The 22,518-nt window shown below is 49.3% G+C and overlaps 12 protein-coding genes across 12 annotated transcripts; 5 read left to right on the top strand and 7 right to left on the bottom strand.

Moving 5' to 3' along the window:
• Positions 1 to 352: 352 nt before the first annotated feature.
• Positions 353 to 1,105, bottom strand: NUU61_007799 (OPI10 family protein; the record flags this gene model as incomplete). The annotated part of the gene is made up of 1 exon (XM_056658324.1): positions 353 to 1,105. One exon carries the CDS (start codon positions 1,103 to 1,105, stop codon positions 353 to 355), a length of 753 nt encoding a protein of 250 aa, XP_056508617.1.
• Positions 1,106 to 1,310: 205 nt separating this feature from the next.
• Positions 1,311 to 2,329, top strand: NUU61_007798 (thiamine pyrophosphokinase-related protein; the record flags this gene model as incomplete). The annotated part of the gene is made up of 2 exons (XM_056658323.1): positions 1,311 to 1,351; positions 1,402 to 2,329. 2 exons carry the CDS (start codon positions 1,311 to 1,313, stop codon positions 2,327 to 2,329), a joined length of 969 nt encoding a protein of 322 aa, XP_056508616.1.
• Positions 2,330 to 2,638: 309 nt separating this feature from the next.
• NUU61_007797 (uncharacterized protein) lies at positions 2,639 to 3,239 on the bottom strand (the record flags this gene model as incomplete). The annotated part of the gene is made up of 2 exons (XM_056658322.1): positions 2,639 to 2,837; positions 3,016 to 3,239. The coding sequence occupies 2 exons, from the start codon at positions 3,237 to 3,239 to the stop codon at positions 2,639 to 2,641; spliced, it is 423 nt and encodes a 140-aa protein (XP_056508615.1).
• A 958-nt stretch (positions 3,240 to 4,197) lies between these two features.
• On the bottom strand, positions 4,198 to 4,737 carry NUU61_007796 (DNA-directed RNA polymerase core subunit RPB8; the record flags this gene model as incomplete). The annotated part of the gene is made up of 2 exons (XM_056658321.1): positions 4,198 to 4,303; positions 4,412 to 4,737. The coding sequence occupies 2 exons, from the start codon at positions 4,735 to 4,737 to the stop codon at positions 4,198 to 4,200; spliced, it is 432 nt and encodes a 143-aa protein (XP_056508614.1).
• A 283-nt stretch (positions 4,738 to 5,020) lies between these two features.
• NUU61_007795 (elongator complex protein 4) lies at positions 5,021 to 6,233 on the top strand (the record flags this gene model as incomplete). The annotated part of the gene is made up of 2 exons (XM_056658320.1): positions 5,021 to 5,480; positions 5,533 to 6,233. The coding sequence occupies 2 exons, from the start codon at positions 5,021 to 5,023 to the stop codon at positions 6,231 to 6,233; spliced, it is 1,161 nt and encodes a 386-aa protein (XP_056508613.1).
• A 33-nt stretch (positions 6,234 to 6,266) lies between these two features.
• NUU61_007794 (uncharacterized protein) lies at positions 6,267 to 6,578 on the bottom strand (the record flags this gene model as incomplete). The annotated part of the gene is made up of 2 exons (XM_056658319.1): positions 6,267 to 6,496; positions 6,521 to 6,578. 2 exons carry the CDS (start codon positions 6,576 to 6,578, stop codon positions 6,267 to 6,269), a joined length of 288 nt encoding a protein of 95 aa, XP_056508612.1.
• Positions 6,579 to 7,104: 526 nt separating this feature from the next.
• On the top strand, positions 7,105 to 8,091 carry NUU61_007793 (tRNA splicing endonuclease subunit SEN34; the record flags this gene model as incomplete). The annotated part of the gene is made up of 1 exon (XM_056658318.1): positions 7,105 to 8,091. One exon carries the CDS (start codon positions 7,105 to 7,107, stop codon positions 8,089 to 8,091), a length of 987 nt encoding a protein of 328 aa, XP_056508611.1.
• A 922-nt stretch (positions 8,092 to 9,013) lies between these two features.
• On the bottom strand, positions 9,014 to 9,839 carry NUU61_007792 (RNase P/RNase MRP complex subunit; the record flags this gene model as incomplete). The annotated part of the gene is made up of 2 exons (XM_056658317.1): positions 9,014 to 9,222; positions 9,308 to 9,839. 2 exons carry the CDS (start codon positions 9,837 to 9,839, stop codon positions 9,014 to 9,016), a joined length of 741 nt encoding a protein of 246 aa, XP_056508610.1.
• Positions 9,840 to 11,507: 1,668 nt separating this feature from the next.
• Positions 11,508 to 12,618, bottom strand: NUU61_007791 (uncharacterized protein; the record flags this gene model as incomplete). Its single annotated transcript, XM_056658316.1, has 3 exons — positions 11,508 to 11,633; positions 11,917 to 12,443; positions 12,513 to 12,618. The coding sequence occupies 3 exons, from the start codon at positions 12,616 to 12,618 to the stop codon at positions 11,508 to 11,510; spliced, it is 759 nt and encodes a 252-aa protein (XP_056508609.1).
• A 1,180-nt stretch (positions 12,619 to 13,798) lies between these two features.
• Positions 13,799 to 16,370, top strand: NUU61_007790 (SGNH/GDSL hydrolase family protein; the record flags this gene model as incomplete). Its single annotated transcript, XM_056658315.1, has 5 exons — positions 13,799 to 14,249; positions 14,313 to 14,592; positions 14,830 to 15,030; positions 15,089 to 15,328; positions 15,383 to 16,370. 5 exons carry the CDS (start codon positions 13,799 to 13,801, stop codon positions 16,368 to 16,370), a joined length of 2,160 nt encoding a protein of 719 aa, XP_056508608.1.
• An 805-nt stretch (positions 16,371 to 17,175) lies between these two features.
• Positions 17,176 to 17,569, bottom strand: NUU61_007789 (uncharacterized protein; the record flags this gene model as incomplete). The annotated part of the gene is made up of 2 exons (XM_056658314.1): positions 17,176 to 17,193; positions 17,249 to 17,569. The coding sequence occupies 2 exons, from the start codon at positions 17,567 to 17,569 to the stop codon at positions 17,176 to 17,178; spliced, it is 339 nt and encodes a 112-aa protein (XP_056508607.1).
• Positions 17,570 to 19,243: 1,674 nt separating this feature from the next.
• NUU61_007788 (putative oxidoreductase, 2OG-Fe(II) oxygenase family) lies at positions 19,244 to 20,396 on the top strand (the record flags this gene model as incomplete). The annotated part of the gene is made up of 2 exons (XM_056658313.1): positions 19,244 to 19,627; positions 19,689 to 20,396. 2 exons carry the CDS (start codon positions 19,244 to 19,246, stop codon positions 20,394 to 20,396), a joined length of 1,092 nt encoding a protein of 363 aa, XP_056508606.1.
• Between the last annotated feature and the right edge of the window lie 2,122 nt (positions 20,397 to 22,518).

The raw sequence follows: 22,518 nt of genomic DNA, 5'->3' as shown, positions 1-22,518 counted from the left end.
CTTTTCCTCTTCGCCCGTAATTATATATTCCACATTTGATAGACTTACTATTAGAGGATAGGATCTTAGTAACAGTCAGATGTGCCTCCCGAGGTCGTTCAGTACTTGTGGATGGCACATTCCATCAGACTGGAAAGTAGGTGGTTATAGCATCTCCATTATACACGAGATCAGACTCAGGATTATCGTCACACATATCAAGACAGAATCAAAGCTAGACAGGCGCTGTATGTAATGCAAGAAATGATAGTAGAATGCCTTCGTAGCCGCATCACCGACGAGTATAATCCCCCCCATCTGCAAGGCAAGCAACTCAACTTTTTGGGAGCAAAGCAACATATACATGCCTGACTCATGCCGCATTGGGGTCCTCACGCTCCAGAAATGCCGGATCCATTTCAATGCGTCGCTCGAACTTGGTCCACCAATCGCGGAAGCTCTTGAGCGGAACAACATCCTGGCCCTTATGGCTGGGATCAGACTCGGCAAAGCTAGCCAGGAAATTGAACGCGCTGCCGATAATGCGCTGGGCCAGGACTTTCGTCGAGATTTGCTGCTGCTGTCGCTGGTCCGCAGACCGGGGCACCAAAGCCGTGGAGGACTGCGACGGGTCCTGGGCCTGCGACTGGCGAGGACGCTCGGCCTCGAGCGTTGCTAGCTGCGGCGCGATGTTTTGTGCGGGCTCGATGGAAATGCCCAGCGTCACGACGACGCCGCCGCCGCTGGCGCCGCCGGCCCCGCCTGATGTGCCCTCGTCGAGCATTTCGTCTTCCTCCTCGGCCTCGCTGCGCTGTGGGATGTCATTGCTGCTGGATTGAGTGGACGGGCGCACGGTGAAGATCCCCGATGGCTTCTCGTTGGCGAGCGCCCCGATGAAGCGGAAGTCGGTTGGGTGGCCGGAGGCTAGGTCCGGGAGCTGGGCGTAGATGGCGGCACCTGTATTGGGTGGGAGGATGGTTCCTGGCAGGAAGAAGACCACAATGTCGCTAAAGGGCGGGCTGAGCGGGATCGTGATGGTGAATTTAGTCGCTTGTCCATTGGGTTGCGCGTCGACGGCGACAATGTCGGTCAGACATGGCCGGCCTGGGACCACGACGGAGAACATGAGAGAGGAATTGAGGGAGGGAAGACAAAGGGGAAGGGTTGGGTGAAGTAGGCGTGTGAGGAACGATCCTCTCTGTTCAGTCGCAAACCTGCCAAGTTTCCAAGGCTCGATGATGAAAGTGACATAAGAGGGGGCACCCTTATCGATAAGGGCTTGGCCTGTCCGCACTCTTTTCTCCATTCGAGAAGCAACTGGAATATTCACCATGGCCAAGTCGAATCTGGAGCTGGTCTGCGAATGCGATAGGTACTGAACTCCTGGCCCTGTGTTTTGGTGCTCGTCTCACGCCGGCCCAGTTTCCCCTACTACGAGGATGACCGTGCCGCCTACACGGCCAACCTCAACAACTACCACGCCTTCCGCGTGTCCGGATACGATGCTACGCTAGGATATATTTTGAACGCGGTGGTCGAGCGATTCCCCTGGCCACAGAATTGCTGGGCCGTGGACTCGGCGGCGCGCACAGTGACGCTCCTAGCCCCGAAAGACGCCAGCCCCGCGCACCGCAGCAAGCTGGTGGCGCAGAGCGTCGCCGAGGCCGTGCGACACAGCCACTTCGAAGTGCTGAAGGGATGGCGCAACGAGATGTACCCAGTGTTTGGGCCCAGGGGTGAGTTTCTGTTCGAGATTGAGCGCGCCGCCTCGCCGCTGTTCGGCATCGTCTCGTACGGCGCCCACCTGACCGGGTATGTGGAGGACCTGGCGGGCATCAAGATCTGGGTCCCGCGCCGCGCAAAAAACAAGCAGACCTATCCGGGTATGCTGGACAACACAGTCGCAGGCGGCATGTGCACGGGCGAGGCGCCCTTTGAGTGCATTGTGCGCGAAGCCATGGAGGAGGCCTCGCTGCCCGAGCCGGTTGTGCGCGCTGCTACCGTCTCCCGTGGCTGCGTCACCTACGTGCATGTGCGCGATGTACGGGCCGGCGGCGAGACTGGCCTGCTGCAGCCCGAGGTCGAGTATGTCTATGATTTGAAACTCGACCCGGCAGTCGTTCCCAAGCCAGGGGATAATGAAGTCGAGGCGTTCCAGCTGCTGTCGATTCCTGAGGTCCAGCAGGCATTATCTAATGGCGAGTTCAAGCCGAATTGTGCTATCATCATGATCGATTTCTTTATCCGACATGGTCTTCTGACCCCGGAGAATGAGCCCGATTATTTGGAGATCGTCGCCCGGTTGCATCGACGCATGGAACACCCGACTGCATCGCATTGCTCTCGGTAGAAATTAGCCATAGGCTTCATAGCACCGTGGCCAGGATATGTCCATACATCTCAGCGGGCAGATCTGGCACTCGATGATTTTGTATAGACGCTGAATTTGACCCAGACTGAGGCGAGCAATGACATTTGTGAATATGTAGCAGCTTTTTACATTCACTTTACCGTGCTCTCACAGATCAATTAGATCGAATCCCTGCCTCCCTCGATCTGAAGACTACCTTCTATGTGCGTTCATCTATCCTAACTGTTCCATGGCGATTGCCTGCGCGCCTTTTCTTTTTCTTTCTTCCTTTTTCAAGTTCGAGAATGCCTAAAATAAGGCAATCTTTGTGCCATACTCAAACCTCATTATTGTACGTAGCTCTTCATAATCTACTTGCAACATTTCCATCTCGCTAGTCAGGCGAGCTCGCTCTTCCAGGGTAGCAGAAGACTCGGCGGCAAGTCGCTCGACTTCTTCGTCTTCCAAGCTGCTGATCCTTTTGCTCGTGAAGATACGGCTCAATGGGCTCAGGAGGCAGTTTTAGATTCCAAGGATGGCGACGCTGTCAATGAAAGTAGCCATGGCAATCTACATTGCTGATAAGAAATTGAAAAACAAGCTTACTTCTTCGAATCAATCAGTGTGGAAACTCACATCATAGTGCGCCTGTATCTAGTCGATGATATTCGCTGCAGAGAATTGACCATTTGACAGTTGCAGTGTGGGAGGCTTTCTGGAGCTTCTCGAGAGTGAGCTTCTCACTGGAGTTTGCTAGCTCCGGCTGTAACTTTGACTTCAACTTGACCAACTGGCGATCAACCCGAGCCTTCTGGGCTTTTGCAAGAAACCCTTTTCCCTGGCGCATCGCAATGCCTCGCTTGTTGTAAGCTATCAAATCAGCGAGCCTTTTCAGGAGATGGCGTTCCATTTTATGAAGAGCATGTTCGAAGAAACCTTCCATCAGCAAGTGACAAATCCGATGGTCTGTGATATGATGTAGCGCCAAGCTGATAAAGGAGTTTACAGACAACCAGGCCTGGAATAAATGATGCTGAGCTATTTCTTCCCACGGCTTGGACTGGGCTCTAAAGAGAGCATACACCAAGAGCTGATACGTGTTTGCTAGTGACTCCATTTCTCGGTTCCGGCGTGCGCACTCGTTGATCTCCCGTTCAACAGCTTCTCGTCGGTAGATTGCTGGTTGTCAGATATTTCCGTAGATATTTGTGCCAATCGCTGGGTATGTGGTGCCATTGACATCCACGATGAATCTCCCACATCCGTCGGCCATCATGATTTCGGCAAAATCTTCATTCAGTTCTTGAATCACGGAGCGTAGACGGCGATTATCCAAGTAGAACTAAGAGATATACCATTTGCCTGCACATAGCCTTTAAGTTAGGAGACAGAAAGAGATTCTGTGATACTAGACCTAATTACCAGAGCCAGTTGCTCTATATACACATCAACAAACCCAATGACCTAGAACAATGACATATGATATTAGATCCGGCACCAGAGATAGATACCTTCACTAACAGTCCAGGATTGTTGTACAGTACAATTTCATAGAGTATAGATAGAGTATGGAGAATGTCAAGCTTTTGCATGTACTCGCCCTGATATGCCACCCATAGAAGAAGTCTCATCAGCGTCCATGAAAACCATGTCTGGATGATCACCTATTGGTATACCCAAAACAAAATGCAAAAAACGCCAGCGCTGCACAACCCAGCAAGAAAAGATGTCAACATCTGCCCAGATAAAGAGCCCCCCAAATTTTTCTTGGTCGTTATCACCAGATGAGATCAATTTACAGCTCACCCTAGACCAGAGCAATAGGCAACAAAAAAGAAAAGAGAAGAACAATTCCAGCAGCCGCGAACCTATTTCTTGAGAAGCAGGTACACATGATCGATGCGCAGCGGGGCGAGCTTCTTGTACGGGCCTTCGAGGTAGAGTAGCAATCCACCGAAGGAAACAAAGACGGCCCTAGAATTGGGCGAATATTAGTGACTGCCACTCCAGAAAAGAAAATAGCTGAAGAGAAAAAGCCCACGGGCCAAGAATGTTGCAAGAACAAGTTCGCGACACACTTACATTGTATCCTTGGTGGCGCCCTCCTCAAACCGATACACCTTGCCGTGGCAGACATAGTCGTAGTCATTTGCCAGCGTCTGCTCACCCATGCTGACTTCTCTCCAGCTGGCGCGGGTGTCTTCCTTGCCGTCGAGGGACAGAGTCGAGGCCAGCGCCAGGGACAGCGACTCACCCACGGCGCATGGGTAGAGCTCCGAGTTCACATCCAGAGTAAAAGTGATAGAGGCATCAGTCGAGTTGCAAGTTAGACGCGAGACGCGGTCGTATTTTTGGGCGTTGATCGCCGTAATCGCGAAGGTGTCTTCGAAGAGGAGCGGGTCTGACATGGTGAGATTATGGCCGGCGGGCAGTCGATCGAATGGATAGTTGATAGTAGGGCCTTGTAACTTGTGAAGACTCAGATGGTGTAAGTAAAGAGGCTTAATGTCCCAAGAATAGACTGGTTGGTGTTGCGCTGGGATTGAAGAAGTTGGATGCAAAGGCGGAGTTGATCGGAGAAGCTCTTTTTTTTTCTGCCGCTTAGGGTCCCGCCGATAACGAGGTGCTCGATCGCCTCAATTCGTTGTCTCGCAGTTTTACTTTCTTGCATCTACTATTTTGTTCCCTGAAATGTCCTTTCGAAAGCGGAATATCGGTCTCTCTTCAGGCGCTGACCGTGCTACTGTTCCCAATGCCTCTCTACGGCCAGCACCCGAGTCAATCCCCGGCATCCGCCCCTCACCTGATGATGGACGACCAACTACTTCCACAGGCACTCCGTCGCTAGATAATCTGCTCGCAGGCCATGCAGGGCTACCACTGGGGAAGCTACTGCTGGTAGAGGAGAACGGGACTACGGATTTTGCGGGCGCATTGCTCCGCTACTACGCGGCAGAGGGGGTGGTACAAGAGCAGAAAGTCCATGTGGTCGGGGTGCCGGAGCAATGGGGACGGAGTCTGCCAGGACTGATCGGCTCGGCAGAGTCACTCGATGAGAAAAGGTCTGATAAGCGCAAGGATGAGCGCATGAAGATTGCATGGCGATACGAGCGATTGGGCGAGTTCGGGGCGACTATTGCAGGCTCGCGCGGTGAGTAGATCATTGCAGAGTTGGCGATGCTGCCATATGCTAATCGTGATAGCCCCTACGACTACCGGGGAACAGGACCCTACTGCACCGCAGACGCCGGCCTTCTGCCACGCTTTTGACCTCACTAAACGTCTCGCCCACCCATCCATCACGAACATGTCCTTCATTCCACTGGCGCCCTCGAAAGAATCGCCGTTTCACTCTGTCCTCAAACGACTCCAAACCGCAATCTCCTCCAGTGCCCCTAATACAATCCACCGGATTGTCATTCCATCGCTGCTCAACCCCACTATGTATCCGCCCGACATTTGCCAACCCGAACACGTCCTCCAATTCTTCCACTCCCTGAAGGCACTGATGAGCGCGCACGCCACGCGCGCCACTGCCATGATAACCTTTCCTTTATCCCTCTTTCCACGCTCATCGGGATTAGTCCGTTGGGTTGAGTTGCTCAGCGACGGGGTCATTGAGCTCTGTCCGTTCCCACACTCCGCAGATGCCCTAGGGACATCAGGGGCGGCGACGTCCCAAGAAGAGCCCCCGCAAGGCATGCTAAAAGCCCATCGGTTGCCAGTATTGCATGAGCGCGGCGGAGGGAGCGATCAAAATGTTGGGCAGGACTGGGCGTTCATCCTGAGCCGGCGCCGGTTCGAAATCAAGCCTTTTAGTCTGCCACCCGCCGAGGGTGACAAGGAGGCGCAGGATGCACCGGCCCCCAACGGAATGCCTAATAAATCGGACCTCGAGTTTTAAAGGATCGTAATGATTGGTCCGAGTCGGGGGAGATCAATCCTCCTCGAAATGACGATGGGTTCCGGGCTCAGCGAGCATGTCCTCAAGCTCGATCTGCTCGGACATGGAGGGTCCCGTGCTAGCCATGGTCCGGAGGTAGCTCGGTCCGTACGCGTCGAGCCCTGGCCGCGCTGAGAATTCTCCCAGGCGAGTGCGCAGGTGACTCCCTAGGCAGGCCGAAACCGCAAGCCACGCTGGTCGGGTCTCAGTTATCACGGATGGATCTAGAAAGAAGAAGGGTGACTGACCGATGAAGAGTAGCAGCGGTGCGAAAAAGACCAGGAACAACAGTAGGAGAAAATCCATGGTGATGGCGAGAATAGAGACGGAGGAGTGTAGGCGACGTGAAGGAACGCTGTCGCCAAGACATCCCAAAGCGGACAAGCGCGTTGGACTGCATTTTTCTTTTTTCTTCTTCTTCTTTTCTTCTTTTCTTCTTTTCTTCTCTTATCTTCCTCTCTTCTAGTTGTCTCTCCCTCTTCCACAGCCATTTGCACCTGGCTCCGAGTTGCTGGTCAACCAAAGCCATTTTTCTTCTTCCATTTTTAATGGTAAGTTTCCACAGTCTCCATGATCCTCCCACCTCGCATGATTATATACCTACAAAATCTGTCAATCCCCTGAAGCTCGTTAAATATCTCAAAATTGAGCATATGTGATTGAGAAACGTATTGAAAATGACCTCGACTTGGTTATCTGCTTTGTCTCGCATTTGATTCCATATGGCCATTGCTAATTCCACTGTGGCACAGAATCTATGACTGAAAATTTATTCTTATCTTGATTTTGCTTTGATTTCTTATTTCTCTGTTTCTTTTCTCTTCCACCCACAATGGACCTCACTCCCACCCTTCCCATCCCGATCTCCTACGTATCCGGTAGATACCTACTATTCTCCATTGACGCCGTGACCTACCTTCGACGCGAGCACAACATCTGCGGCGTGCTGATCGGGACACTGCCGCAGATCCCCCAGCAGAATGTGTTCTTGGGACTCCCGCTGGAGCTGACCCCGGAAGAGGCGCGACTGTTGGTGGACAAGGGTGTAGCTTGCATCGTAGATGAGGCCAAGGCGCAGCTCGGCATGAAGTCTCTCTTAGAGGAGGACTGCAGACGCTATCTGCACGATCTCGAGGCCCAGGGCCTGGGTGTGATGCGCGTGCAGTCCGACCGCAAGGAGCAGCAGCGCGAACAGACCCTGAAGAAAATAGAAGCGAAAAAGGCTAAGGCGAAGGCCTCCAAGGCTTCTGCTGCTGCTGCTCCCGCCGATGCTGCTACGACCACCTCCACGTCCACAACCGCTTCGCACAAGGATACGCCCTCGGCGGTAGTGGATCTCTTTGCTGCAGACGAAAGAAACACACTCTCTCCCAACTCCCGGACGTCCTCGAGTAGGACCACTGCGTCGCAGCCAACAATGGGCATCACACCTGCCACATCCTACCCGCCCCTCTCCCACCCGGTTTCTTCTTCATCCTCGGCACCGCTGCTCCCGGCGCCCACGGTGCCAGAGTCATATGCGCTCTTTGCTCACCTGCATTCGCGCGGCTACTTCCTCTCGCCCGGACTGCGCTTCGGGTGCCAGTACGTCGCCTACCCGGGTGATCCGCTGCGCTTCCACTCGCATTTCCTGGTGGTGTCGGCCGAATGGGACCAGGAGATTGACCTGATGGATGTGATTATTGGAGGCAGATTGGGCACCGGTGTGAAGAAGGGATTCTTGTTGGGCGGTTCGGAAAAATCCATCGACGAGGTTGAGACTGAGGCGGAGCGGGTGGATAGCGTCCGGACGTTCAGTATTGAATGGGCTGGGATGTGAGCGATCCAGACAACGGTTTGGAGACCTTTCTTCCTTCTCAACCATCTGGATGCGGGCATTGGAGCCTGACCGGCATATCCTCGTGAACTCGACTGCATCGTCTTTGCCAGTGGACTCTGGACGATAGCCCCCCGTTGGGACATAGTGCAGCTCATGCCCTCCGAGAACACGCCACGTCCTTAGAGCTGGATTTGATATCTTCAGTCAATGCTCAAGGGCATTCTGACTCTACGCTGGTTGGAAATCACGCCTCGATCACCCCTCAGATCCATGAGATCTGAACCTTGAGTGTGATCCCGAGCCGAAAGAACTAGAACATGTTTGAGGGTGACTAAAAAGATTGCAAGGACTCTCACCTGAAGTTACTGTTCAGGTCCAGACATGATCTGGCAAATCGTACTTTGTCGAGAAACCATCTCACAAGCACTTGATCTCCAAGATCATTTCTACATATTGAGCATCAGCCAATATCTATCAAATTCAAATAGTACCACATCCAATATACAGCATCTAGTAACTCTTCTTTATAGAATTAGGCAATTTTGCGAAGTCTGTATTGCTGTGCTTGAATGCTTATATCGCGTATCTCGATAGGTATCGTTGAATAAAACCACCCTTATCCCGAAGATATCATAGCCTATGTCTGGGTCATGGGTTTCTTAAGCAGCGGCCGTCGCCTGTCTTGCTGAGAAGGTGTGCTCATCTTGTTCAGCACAGGCGTGGGTTGGGCTGGTCTGGCCCACATGGGGAGTATACGCTGCCATATGACTTTCAAATCCCCAAGACCCTCCATATAAAGCCCCGTAGCGGCGAAATCGCCCGCATGGTGTGGAAGTATTGCCATCACCACTCCGGAGAGCGTGCTGTGTTTAGTAGTGTTTCCTATGCCTTCATAGTCTGAAGATACAGCACATCGAACCATTCAAAGATAGTCGACATTTCTCCACTTGAACTTCTTGTTGGCGCGGTCCGCCGGCCGATTCTCAAACTGGCTGCCGTGCAGCTCGAAGACCAACGGTTTCGGGGTATCCGGCTCTGCCTGTTGTTCCTGTGTTGCGGTATCTGCAGCAGAACCCGTCGGCTCCGGTAGCGGCACCGTGAAACGGAAGATAGTCTGCTCCTTGGGGATAGCTAAGAAGCAGCGAGTTAGTCAAATAAACCCCCAGCTTAGAAAAACGACCCATCTCTCGAAAGGCATAAGACAGAAGAAACTCACTCTTCACCTCGTCCTTCTCAGTCACAACAACGAAAGTAAACTTAGTATCCCGCACAACAATCCCCCTCGTCCCAACCCGCCCCGCACACCGACTCCGTACAACCTCAATAAGAGCACCATGGTAATCCGCGCTGACAAGCTTACTCCCATGAGCCTGCGGCATGACCGCCACGTTCTTGCCATCCTGCAAATCAAGGATCTCCTGCATGTACGCGATCCACATAGCATGCAGGCCCTGGAAGATGGCGTACTTGCACTCTTCGCGCGGCAGATCGTATAGGCCCGAGGCGCGCTTCTCGCGCGCGGAGAGCGGCCGCGGCCGCTGGTGGCGGAGGAAGTATTCTTTCTTGCGGAGGCGGTGCTGGCGCCGGCGGGAGCGGTTGTCGGAGGCTGAGGGTGAGGTCGGGCGAAGGAAGAGCGGTTTTTGTTTGATGCGCTCGGTGAAGTGTTGCGCGGCGGTTTCGGGGGAGTGGGCGCGGGAGAGAAGGGTGTGGGCGATGTGGTTTGGGTTGGGGGCGGGGGAGGAGGCCATTTTGGGGGGTTGAGGAGGCTTCGAGAGCCTTGGATTTGAGTTTGGAGTTGGAAGCAGGTGTGTTGGGGATTGCGGAGGTTTGGGAGGCGCAGAAAAATCATTGCTGATAAGCTACCCAAGCTACGGGGACCCACCTCTATATAGAATTCAACATTTCAATTTATTCACAAATAATTACAACTAGAATCTGAGGACCTGTGAAATTGACGCCGAAAATGGCCACTTTGGAGGTTAGAAACGGCCGCTATTCCACCCGTAACTTTGGGCCGCAGCGCCCGTACTTAACCACCTATCGCCCTCGAAGACCACTATTCTGCACCCGCCTAGCGCTGTTTAGTTGTTCTTCTGTCGTGACGGTAGCGCTTAACTTTAATAGATCTTCTCCCCGTTTTCTACTCGCGACTAAAACGACGCTGAAAATAGCTCCTCTCTGCAGCGAAAGCTAAGTGCCTCTATTTTTTACCGGCCCTAGTCGGGCCTTTATAAGATACTCCGTCCTCTCTCCTTTGTGTTTTTGTACTCTCCTATTCTCTTCCCTTGTCTCTATCCTCCGCGGCCTAGGTCGGCCCTACTATTATTTCCTATATTTCCCCTAATATAGATTGTATCTAACCCTCTATTATAATATCTATCCTACTACCTCTGATTTAGGCCGATGAGCACTAATACTGGACCGATCTTATCCTCTGCGAAGAAACGCGAGCTAGGCTGGAATATTTTCGTAGTCTAGGATAGCTCCCCTAAAACTTTAAGCTAAGGACTTTGATAGATATTATTACTGTCGAACGTTACTAGCGAAAGTAAGTATATACTTGGTCGGAAAATAGAGGTGATTAGAGAATAATATATAAAGAATAGGTATTATATCTAGTCGAACAAGGACTATATAGTCTATCTTCTTTTGGAGGATTAAGCGACCTATATAAACTTTTTTGGCTAGATATCTAAAACGTTAAAAAGAGAAAACGCTTTAGTTATATAACGAATATTAGCGCTATCTTTATTAAATACTTTAAACTCTTTATTTATCGTAGTATTAATACCATATTTATAAATAGATACGATAAAGATAGATACCTCCTTTATTCTTATAAATAGTAGGCTAATTAGTATAGTCTCTTAACGGTATCTTCTTAGCTAATCGTAAGATTCCCTAAAAAACAAAGGATAAGAATACGTTAGATATAGATATCTTCTATATAATCTACCGCTATTATTAGGTTTATTCGATATTCTATTATTATAGAAATATAATTATCTAATTTGCTATAGTCTAGCTTTGGTCCGTTATTACCGAGACTTAATCTAGCGTTCTACTTTATAAAATTCCCCTTCGTCTAATAATTTATTCTTAAACGCAAGCTAGGCTATACTTTCTAGAGTAACCTCTCTAAATACGTTTCCGCGAAAAACCTTCCGGACTCAGTCTATTATCGTGATATTGAACTTTTCTATTTAAAAGACCATTAAAGTAAACGTGATATCCTATATACCGTTATTAAGTTTCGTAATCTTAAAGGCTAACTAGAAAGCGCCAATAGGTAAGAGTAATCTCGACCTTATATTCTTAGGTAGCTAGTCTAATAGGTTGATAGCTTCTATCTTTGATCTACTCAGATTTCTTGGTGTGGGATACAAAAAAACAGGTTGCCTATGATTGGGGGACGATTAAGAGGATGAAGCTGGGGATCCTAGTTCTGTGATCACTTTTGCAATGCCTTGCTCGGCGATAGCGGATGTGGTCAGACCTGTCGTGGATAGATCTATCCCATGCTGGTGCGCGGGAAGATGTTGCTAAATCTATCAATATCACACATTACTGGTGCCTTCAATTGTCGATGGCGATGATTCATATTCAAGATGAACATACAGATGGAAAGACCAATCATGTTTCCCAACCACTAGCAAACTGTAGAATCCCCCACAACTAACATCTTGCACCCGTTCACATCACAGGTTTCATCTCCCAGATTCTCAAAACGTCTAGACACGGTGGACTGTTAATTTTGTTGTTTCCACCTACTCCACATGGGTATTTCAAGGAAGCCTTATCATCCCCTTGATATTTACCATATACCGCTATCCGCTTGTGCATTAACCCCTCATCCGGGTTCATGCCATTTTCGGCCATCATCGCGATGGCGTTGGTCATAACCATATCCTCGGCATGCAGCTGCGCTTCTGGTTCATCCGAGTCTTCAGGCTTCTTTCCAAGTAGCCTACGAAGAATCCGATTGGAATAATCCGGGCATTTCTTGGCCATGTCGTATAGTTTCAGGGCAGTATCTTTGCTTCGTGGAATCGATCCCACGAACACGCCGAGGTCAGGAATATAGAGAGCCGCCACCAGGTTGGACAAGCCATTGTCGCAGAAGGCGTAGCTATAACCCTGCGAGGCCAACTCTTTCACGAGTCTCGCGGCCTCGTCACCAGTCTTTTCCCGGCCTATCTTGTCCCTTGAGACAAAGCCGTAGAACGACTTATGGTCGCCGTTGAAACGCTTGAAGTCCTCCAGCTCGATGATCGGTTCATCATTTCGCTTGTGATGGTCATTTGAGGGCCGTTCAAGATTCAATGACTCGATGAGCGGTGTGAGCTTGGTGTCTGGAGAGAATTTGGGGCTTAGTTCCTTCACGATCCGCATTTATGGAGTCCTCCGTCAACACCACTCACCGACATCAAGTGCCCGTTTCGAGTGAGTAAATCCATCAAGTGGAGACGCGTGGGCAATGGCTAGAAAGATGCCGCAAAGCAAGATAAAAAAATACGGAGCACCCATAGCGTGGGAGAGAGAGATAGAGGGGGAAAATAAGAATCTCTGCCGACCTCGGGATAATTTCCAAGGTGAGGCCTCTTTGTCCTAGGATGCACTGAGAAAAGAGGGACCATGGGTGATTAAATATCCTTCGCAATCAAGTCTCGCCTCAGCTGAAGCCCGTCAGGATTTCAGCCAGGCTCGTGGTTATGATTATAGAATCACTTCCCGAATCACATACGCTTCTTAGCATGGTCAAATATAACTACACGACAGTGCACGTGTAATTAGGCCCGCAACTTAGCGTCGATATGCGCAGCCATTCAGATACTACAGCCGTGGAACTAGATTGGAAGTAAAAGGTCCGATCCTCCGTGGTTGGCCTTATCCGCATCCACGGCTTGGCGAAGGAGGTTTGGACCCTGAGAGGTTGGGTTCCAGCGTCCAAGTTCTCGACATGGCTAATATTATCGCCTAGTTCAAGGAATGAGGTTGGCTTGATCGCGAATAAAATGCGGGAACCAAACCATTACCTGATGATTTTGTCCCCTCTCAGCCTTCTTCTAATCTTGAAAAAAAAAACATTATGCTGTCTACGGGTACCTACTTGATCCGCCCTGGAGAGTAGGCGTCTACGGGTCAGATCTCGAACCCCAGATCTTCATAGATCTTACATGAGATCCAATCTAGTACCCGCAGCATGACACCGATCGATACTAATCGTCTGCTGGTTTATAAATAGAGCGGAATATGTAAGAATCCCACGGTTCCTCGGCGAGGTGTAATTGAAAATAGACACAAGGTTGCAGAAGGGTTTTCAGCTCTGCCTCTAGAAATAGTGGCAGGGGTTTGTTAGGAACCATGTGGTGCAGGCATAGCAATAAACTATTTCCGGTGAGATGTGTGACTGCCACGTTCAAGTCCCTACCAAGGCTGGCCACGCGAGTGACAAGTGGAACTCTTTAGGCCACCCCCCACTTGAGATCGGGCCTCTTCATGAAGTGCAGGCCTAGCTTCAGGGATAAGGCGAGATGTTCTATCTAGACAAGCGGGATTATTTGGGATCTCGCGCAGTATATGCCGGATCCTGTCGGAGTGATAGTATATAAGGTGCTGAAGCCCGGCCCTGGTTGCTGCCGTCTTTCAACCAACCATTTGCACCATCTATCACTTCTTTCTATTGTTTTCATCCATCGATCACAAGATGGGTGTCCTTTGGCAATATGCTATTGCCTCTCTGGGGATTTCTACTTCCCTGGCAGCCTCAATTCCAACTACCACAACTCATGGGCTAGAAGAAAGAGACCCTCTGCCCCAGACCTGGTCGAAGCGTGCCGACAGCGAGACTAAAGACTTTGATCCATGGGATCTATCGCATATTACCAAGATCGCCGCCATTGGAGACTCCTACTCAGCGGGAATTGGAGCGGGCAATCGGCTTGGCAACAACTATGACCCAACCAAGATGGGTGCATGGATGTGTAGTCGCTACGACAAGGCCTATCCGTATCTTGTGAATGAGAATTCCGCTCTCGGCGATAAATCGAAGAGAAAATTTCAATTCGAGTCTTGCTCTGGTGCTTTGACAAAGGAAGTCACGGATGATCAAGTGAAACGAATCGATGATGGGCAACAAGCCATCATGCTTTCAGCTGGTGAGCATCTCGCACTATTTTATTTTCAATAAGCCCTTCACTAACGTATGCATGGGGCTGTAGGTGGAAATGATGCGGGCCTTGTGGATATTTTGAACCAATGCGTCTATCAGTTCTTTGCGCCTACCAAGGAAGGAGCCGGCCTTATGGAAACCGGCCTTGCATTCAAGGCCATTGAATGGTTGAAAAAGGGCGACCTCTCTAAATACTCTCGCGGCTGCGACGGTACGCTCGATGACTCGATGAAGACCATCGAGGGCGGTGACTTTTCCAAGAATCTAGACTCGCTGCTGAGTAAAACCAAGGAGAAGCTCGCCAAGGATGGTAAAATTTACTATACTGGGTAAGCTTCTGACTCCTTCCTTATAGCGACGTGGCGACCCTTGGATAAAAACATAACTGACATGCTATTTAGATACGCCCACTTTTGGTCCGACTCTATGTCTGATGGTGACTCGTGCAGCAAGAAGACCTGGTCGCCCTTCAATAAGGTGCGTTCTTAGTGTTTTTGGCTTTAACATTACTCTTCTAGTCATCGAGGTGGAAACAATTTTGCTGACAATCACCAGGGTAGTGGCAGTTATGGATGGCAAGAAGAAGCCAAGCTCACGGTCGACAGGCGGAAGAAAATGAATGAACTCGTCGATGCAGTAAACATGAAGATCGCTGAGGCCGTTAAGAAAGCCGGTGATCAGGTCGTCTTCGTCGACTATGACTATATGATCAGGACCTCCGGCGGGCAGTTCTGCGAAAAGGGGGTTGATGAACCAAACCCGGGCAGGTAAGTAAAGCCTCACCCAAAAAAAGAAAGCGCTGGGTTGCTAAAATCGGATGGTTAGAAAACAACTCATGTTCTTTGAACTGGACCCCACCGAAGCTCTCGGAATGTCACCTTTCAAGAGAGACGGCGGCGATAGCTACGAGGGCACATTTGAATATGATATTGACCGGCTTGGAGAGCTGACTCTCACTGCGGGATCGACGTTCAAAGATGCTCCCCATGCAAAGAATTCGACCAAAACCGAGAAGACAGAGGACAACAAGCGCTTTATCGAAGCTGTGCTACCCGATGGCTTTAAGTATGTTTTTTTTTTGCACCCCTCGGTGGTGTCCCACTAATATGCTTCATCTAGACGCATTTTCCATCCGACGATCAAAGCCCATAAGAGCATTGCTGACTACCTCATCTATTATATGGTCATGGACAATGCTGAGGAGCATCATACCGATTCTCCCAGTCCAACTTTCTCTGGAAAGTGCAAGACAAAGCCGACCGAGACCGAAGCCATCAAAGCCAAGTGTGACCTCGACACGTTATCTGGTGTTCCTTATAACGTCTTCGACGGGGTCTACGATAAATTCTGCAAGGAGATTGACAAGGCTCAGAAGGATGAAAAAGATGACGGACTGACTTGGATGGTTGACTCGCACGGCGATAAGATTCCCAACAAGAAGAGAGGCTTTCTTGAGGGCCGAACACCTCCCCCCGATTCGAATTACTATAAGGACTTTAAATTCGGGCTTGTCTGGGATCGGAAGAGTGACAAGGGCAAGGGGAAGTGTACGACGAGCTGCAAATCGGCATTCGAACAGATGACTCTCGGCTGCGGCCACACCGGCGGGGAGCAGAACGGCATGGCTCGAGATGCGTCGGTGTCCACGGATTGCGGGAAGTACAGCTACAAGATCAGTGGATCCGGTGTGCCAAAACACACAGATCCATACGACGCCGAGAGGAAATGCTATGATCTCAAAGACGTCAAGAAGCCTACCGAAATATCAAGCGACTTTCAGGCGGAAAAGACCGATGAATTCTGCGACATGACTAAAGGGAAGAAGCTCAAGGCTAACGGACATACGATTGGATTGACAAGCCCGGACCTTGGGAGTGGGGCTTATTATAACTACTACGTGGAATGGAGAAAGGGCTGTAAAAGCTCCGAGGAAGAGTTTGACGCGGAATTTCCTCTCGGCAAGGACAGTAAGAACAATTGCCGGTCGTTGATACGCTGGACGTACAAGCTGTGTGGGGATAACGGTGGGATCGGCGGATATTACGACGTTGATTGTCTGAGGTATTCGTTTCAAGGTGTAGGGTTTAGCTTTTTGAGCAAGAGTTAGAAGAACTGCACGAGAACATCTTCATGGGAAGAACACATCATAAGACACTCCTACAATTGGCAGATCATAATCTCAGATCAACACAATTCCTGACTTCTCTTAAATAATCCTCCACTCGGTGTTTGCGTGTCTAGCATATTGCAGCCAAGTCAAGACCGTGTAAGAGACTGGCTTCAATCCACATACATTCACCATGATTTCTTCTGTATACGAACCAGTCACTTCGAACGTATTGCCAGATCTTGCTGTCTTCCACTCGCCATCCACGTAGCAGGCTTCCTTGAGCAAGGTGGGGTCATTCAGGCACGGCTTTGAAATTTGGTTAAAACTGTACTTGACAAGAAATCAAGAAGAATCCTTCGCACCTTGAAAGCCATTGTTTTTTGAATTATCAATATCAATGTATCGTCACTTCCCAGACAGACTTACAATTAAGACTTAAGCTACATCGGAAACTTGCCCAAAAGAGGATAAGATCGACATGATTAAACTAGAGGTATAGGCATATCTTCGATCGACAAAATTGCCTGTGTTTTCCGACCGACACCGGTAGAATTGGCTAAGCTACATAAGCTTTATGCCCTGACAACTATAGTCTTTACAATAATAGTGATCTGATAATAGAAAGTAAATCAATATAATGAATGGATGCGGGATCAAACCCGCGAGTCTCAGCCTAGACTTAAAGTAGACATGATCGGATACATCAATCTGACATCGTCAAAGTCACCAATATATCAAGTACGACCACCGCTTATTTCAGAATAGTCATCGATGTCCTTTGAATTCATCTTTAGCAAAGATATTAAGTCACTGGATCGACCTGCAAGAAGTCAAAACCTGGTTTCGATATAATAGTAGTTGACTAGCAAACTTACTCTGAAGTAAACATAGAAGAATTCTTTGCCGCTCTTCCTCCCACGGCATCCATCCTGGGGCGAGACAAGTTCCTCCAGTGCGTGACGGTTTTCACACGCGTTCATATCGTCGTAGAATGTGAATTTGTAACCTTGTGCTCCCTCGAAGTAGACTCGCTTGGCAGCGTAGTCCTGGATCATGGTGCATCCCCATCCGGTAGTGCCTTCGTGGGTATGCTCCTTCTTGTTATCCTCGCATTTTTCTCCATAGGACTCAGTTAACTTCCATGATGCCGTTGGAATAACTGCAGAAAAAAGAGGTAGTAGAGCAATGAGACGCATATTTAGCAGGACTTGTTCAATGAAGATCATAGGTGGGCTTTTTTTGGTTGGAACGATCAATGAAATAGAGAAACAGAAGGGGGTTTTATATTCGCTATTGCTAAATATAGGGGTATATAACTTATCGCCCCCATTTCCTATTGAGAACCAACATCGACTGCAACGAGAATATTAATAGATACAGCTAGGAATCGGTATCCCTCCGCGCAAATACAGTATTTGGGGGCGGAAGACCGAGTATACCAGTGAATAGGCAAATTTATCGACCTAGTACTTGACTAGCCTTTTACTATATTGCATATATGTCTCTTCTAAAATACTAACTATGGAGTCACAACTTCTAATTTGCTACTGTCACCCTGGTAAGGTTGACGCCTACGCCTCTGGTTATTGTTATCTCGATAGGGATTCTCGAATAAACTCGACTAATCGTAGACCCAACTGCCAAGGATTCACAAATACACTTACAGCGCTAATCCAGATGGCGAGCCAAGGCGGAACTGCCTTTGACTCCGGCCTCCCCAGACGGCCCCACGGATACGAGACTAGTCCTGACCACTCAACCCTCGCTTTGTATCATTTGCGGCTTCGCCTCGGTCGGCATCGTTGGTAGTCGATAGGGCCATCGGTTGCACGTAGGTCAAAAGTAGCCAAGCATGGGCTGAAGAGGTGGCTAGGGAGGGAACATAGAACATATAAGAGAGTTCTTGAGCAGACAAGATACTGAAATCTGGAACCTGCCCCCCTAAGAGTCTCAAAAAAAGCAATGCCATATCACTAATCATCAGAGTGTGCTGGTTGGTGCCTCGGTCTCCGCAAAGATGCATAGCGGCGCAGCAAACACATAACCCCCACCTTTTGGGGGAGAGTAGGGCTGATTAATGACAGGGGTATTTACCATCTCATGCCAATAAGCTATGCCGCAAGATTCTAGTGCGAGCCATGCTGTTTTCAAAAGCCTAGGTCCTCGTTCTTGGGATTTTCAATATATCTAAAAGTGTTTCTACGTAGGGAAGGGTTAGTTGACGCGGAAACATTCAGCCTCCGCTTGCATACTTTCTTTCAATCTAACATGAATACCTCCATAAAACTTGCAACGCTGATTGATCCATTACCCCCGGTTTTGGGGCTCGAAATTGCAATCTACCGTATATCGGTGAGTTCGATATCTGTCCTTGTGTCCGAATCACATTCCATAGAAAGCTACGACCATATACTGACTATTAAAGCTTTGACAGTTGCCACTTAATCGTGGTGACAAGAAACTTTTTACCCACATATTATAAAATGCACTCTAATAGAACGTTGTGAAGTCAGGGTATAAGTTAGCCTCGGTATTTCCTATCTATTCCCAGGGTCCACTTCAAATCGCTATAGAGCAAAGTAAAAACTCCTTAAAAATGTCTAACCTGTCGATATTCCTGCAATAGAAAAACCCCCATCTCAGTAAATCAATATCATAGGCTTCATTGGAGCTCGAGTAGACGGAACAAAATCGCCTCCGACGCGTGGCTTGCTCCTCGGCTCTGCATCGGCTTCCCCGCATATCGCATGTTCATAGATCTGATCTCGGCAAAGTCATCCTTGCATCTTGCAATAAGACACACACGTATGTATCCTGCGCCGCAAGAACTTTTATCTCTAGTAGTTCTTTCTTGATTGCAGGAATCAGCTATGAGCTTTCAGACAAATCCCACCCCCGTCATGAACAACTTCCCCGGACTCCCGCCCTTCCCGGATGACGCCTCCACCGCGCCACTGCTACGACTTTCGCTGAGAAAATTGCTAGCTGGAGACGCAGCAGAATGCGAAAAGCTATTTATGTCCTCCAAGGATATCGGATTCTTTTACCTCGACTTGCAAGATGTAGAGCAGGGGACCTCACTCCTGGACGACGCCGATGCCCTGTTCCGAGTGGGCGAAGCACTGTTCGAACTGAGCCCGGAAGACAAGCAGCAGTATGATTTCAGTGCACAAAATTCGTACTTCGGATACAAGGCCCAGGGAGCAGCGGTGGTTGACAAGCAGGGAAACCTGGATCGAAACGAGTTCTACAATGTAAGACAACCCACCCAACGAACCTGATATACCGATAACACAACTAACCATCCGGCGTTAGGTATCCAAAGACGACATTCTAGGTGTAAGCGGGCAGCTTCCAGCCCCAGAGACCCTACACCAAAGCCGAGCGCGGCTAGCCTCGTTCATGCGAGGCTCACACAGCATCGTGAAAACCATCCTCACCATCCTCAACAAGCACCTAAGACTCCCAGAAGGGATGCTCTCTAACCTGCACCGCCAGTACGCAGCAAGCGGCGACCAAGTGCGTTTCGTCAAAGCACCACCCCAACCCGTCGACGACCGACGCACGGCACTGGGCCAGCACACGGACTTTGGCAGCGTGACAGTGCTCTTCAACCGGCTGGGCGGGCTGCAGGTGCTGCCGCCGGGGGCGGACGCCGAATGGGTGTATGTGCGGCCGCTGCCAGGCCACGCGATTGTCAACCTCGGCGATGCGATGGTGAAATTCACGAATGGGCTGTTGCGGTCGAATATCCACCGGGTTGTGGCGCCGCCTGGTCGTCAGGCGGACTCGACTCGGTATAGTCTTGTGTACTTTGCGCGGCCCGAGGATAGCGTGTTGTTGCGGCGTCTTGAGGGGTCGGAGGATATTCCGCGCGTGATGGATGGGGACGCTGAGGAGGTGGTTAATAGTAAGGACTGGATTATTCGGCGGGCTTTGGGTCGGCGGGTTGATTTGGGGGGTGAGGTTGATTTTGACAAGGCTGCGGGGACGGAGCAGATGAGTCGGAGGATCCAGGTTTGATGTGTTTGAGTATAATCAGCATGAACACATTATGTTTTTAGTGTCTATATTTAATATCCGTTAAATGGTAAAGATTTGTTGAGTCTCAGCATCAATGGTATACAAGCCGTCAACTAAACGTAGTATCTCAAGCATAACGTACACTTCTATGAGCAGGACTAGTGCCTATAGCGAAAAGGAAGATCTCATATCTACAGCGAGGACTGAAGATCTTATCTGCCAGTTGAGTCTTCTCACTTGACAAAAGCACGACTCAAAGCACTTTCAATTACCCCATGCCACGTTCACCAAGTCCACTATATCCCGACCCCTCCAGCCAAATAAATCCAAACGAATCAGACATCCACTCCTGCAAGCTGACAACCCCCAACCCCCTCATATATGACACCCTCGATTCCACAACCCGACAGTCTGGCCATGCTGTGGGGAGGAAGGGGGGCGTGCAGAAGTCAAAGCAGGGGGACATGGCAAAACTCTTCCTCCATACATACATATCAAAGCTATACATTGGAAGTACTGTATGGAGAATACACCCCTCTGCCCCGGGGGCTACTCCAAGACTAAAAGACTAGAAAATTCCCGCAAATCCCGAAAACATGGGTTTGACGTGCCAAGATCCTGAAGGAGGGGAGGTGTCAGGGGTATTGTCAGACAGTAAAAGAGAAAAAGAAATACAGAGAAGTCTTCGATCATTCGATTCCCGAAAAATGCGCCTGATTCCAGCAACACACTTCCGATTTGTGCCTGATGCGACCCAGCGCAATGGGAAGCCAACAAACACAAGATACAAGGACTGGATGTGTGTACGGGGAAAAGACCACGCTGGCCACAGAGATCCTCGCAAGCACGGGTCAGATTCAAATGGTCAGATTCTTTCTATTTCTATTTCTGTTTATTCTTGCCAATACCAATGTATATCCCTGGTCCTGTTTTTTTGTTCGGCTTATTTCCGTTGAAACCGTTGGATTCTTCGGCGTGGAGGATTTATTGCGTTAGTCGATCGTTAGAATATCCCCACCGGGAGACTTCTTCCTTCTCCTTCCTCCTGTGGATCTACATTGGACATATTTTTCTATGGATCACTTCTGAGGTGAGAAGGATAAACCCATACTGAAAGAAGAAGAAAAAAAACTCGGCTGATTTTTCTCCACTTGCCAGCCACCCATGGCCATCCAGACCAAGCGGATGACTCCATAATTCCCAGCACTTTGGGTCTGACTTGCTTCATCCCTTGCTCGAATGACTGCAGAGTTTGTTCGTGTATACATACTATACTATACTATACTATACGATGGTATGTATCAGTGGCAGGTCTTCAGAGCATAATTACTGTTGTATGTAGGAGTATGTAGTACCCTGCAACCAGTCTGAGATTGACTTAGGTCTTGACAGTCGTCCTTGCATCGGGCTTCACCGGCTGTCATGCAGTAGATTTGTTTAGCTATAGGCTATAGGATACACACAGATGGACGAGGGTATGTATGAGATATAAAAGTACTTGCCGAGGGAATAACAATAACAGCGAAGCAATCAAGTACATTCACAGGATACTCACTACAATCCTGCCAACGCACTTGGTACTTTGTTCACACTTCAAGTCCACCCGACTAAAAGATGGATCCTGTGGTCTAGATAAGAGACACCTGTCTTCTATCTTCTATTTTCTATCTGTGGAGTAAATTCCAGCCCACTTACGGAATCTATACCGAAAAGGGCGGACGCTCCGAACACACTAATTCTTGGAGTATAGTCCATCCATGAACAGGAGTTGTTGATGGTGAAACTGGAAAATAGATTAAACCTATTTTTTGTTTCCATTTTAATTCCTTAATTTGTCTCAATAGTCATAGGAAGGGATGTGATCCAACACCCAACCCCCCACATAGACGGCTCGGTCCGCGTTCAGCCGCGTGGTTCCGTGTCTAACGGCCAGGGCTATGTTGGAGGGGTGGATTCAATGGTTAGTTTCAACAAGAATAATTGTCAAGGTGAAAATATAATATATCATTGTATGGCATGATCACGAGCATGGCAATAACCGACGTTCTAGATCAATATGTAGACCCCGTCTAGCGCATCATCGATATCTCGGCAGTACCTCGGGGATCTCTCTGCCGAGGTA

Source organism: Penicillium alfredii (assembly GCF_028826965.1).
Source record: "Penicillium alfredii strain IBT 34128 chromosome Unknown utg000010l_segment0_segment0, whole genome shotgun sequence".
In the NCBI taxonomy this organism is placed as follows: Eukaryota; Fungi; Ascomycota; class Eurotiomycetes; order Eurotiales; family Aspergillaceae; genus Penicillium; species Penicillium alfredii.
This window is presented reverse-complemented; position numbering and strand designations above follow the sequence as displayed.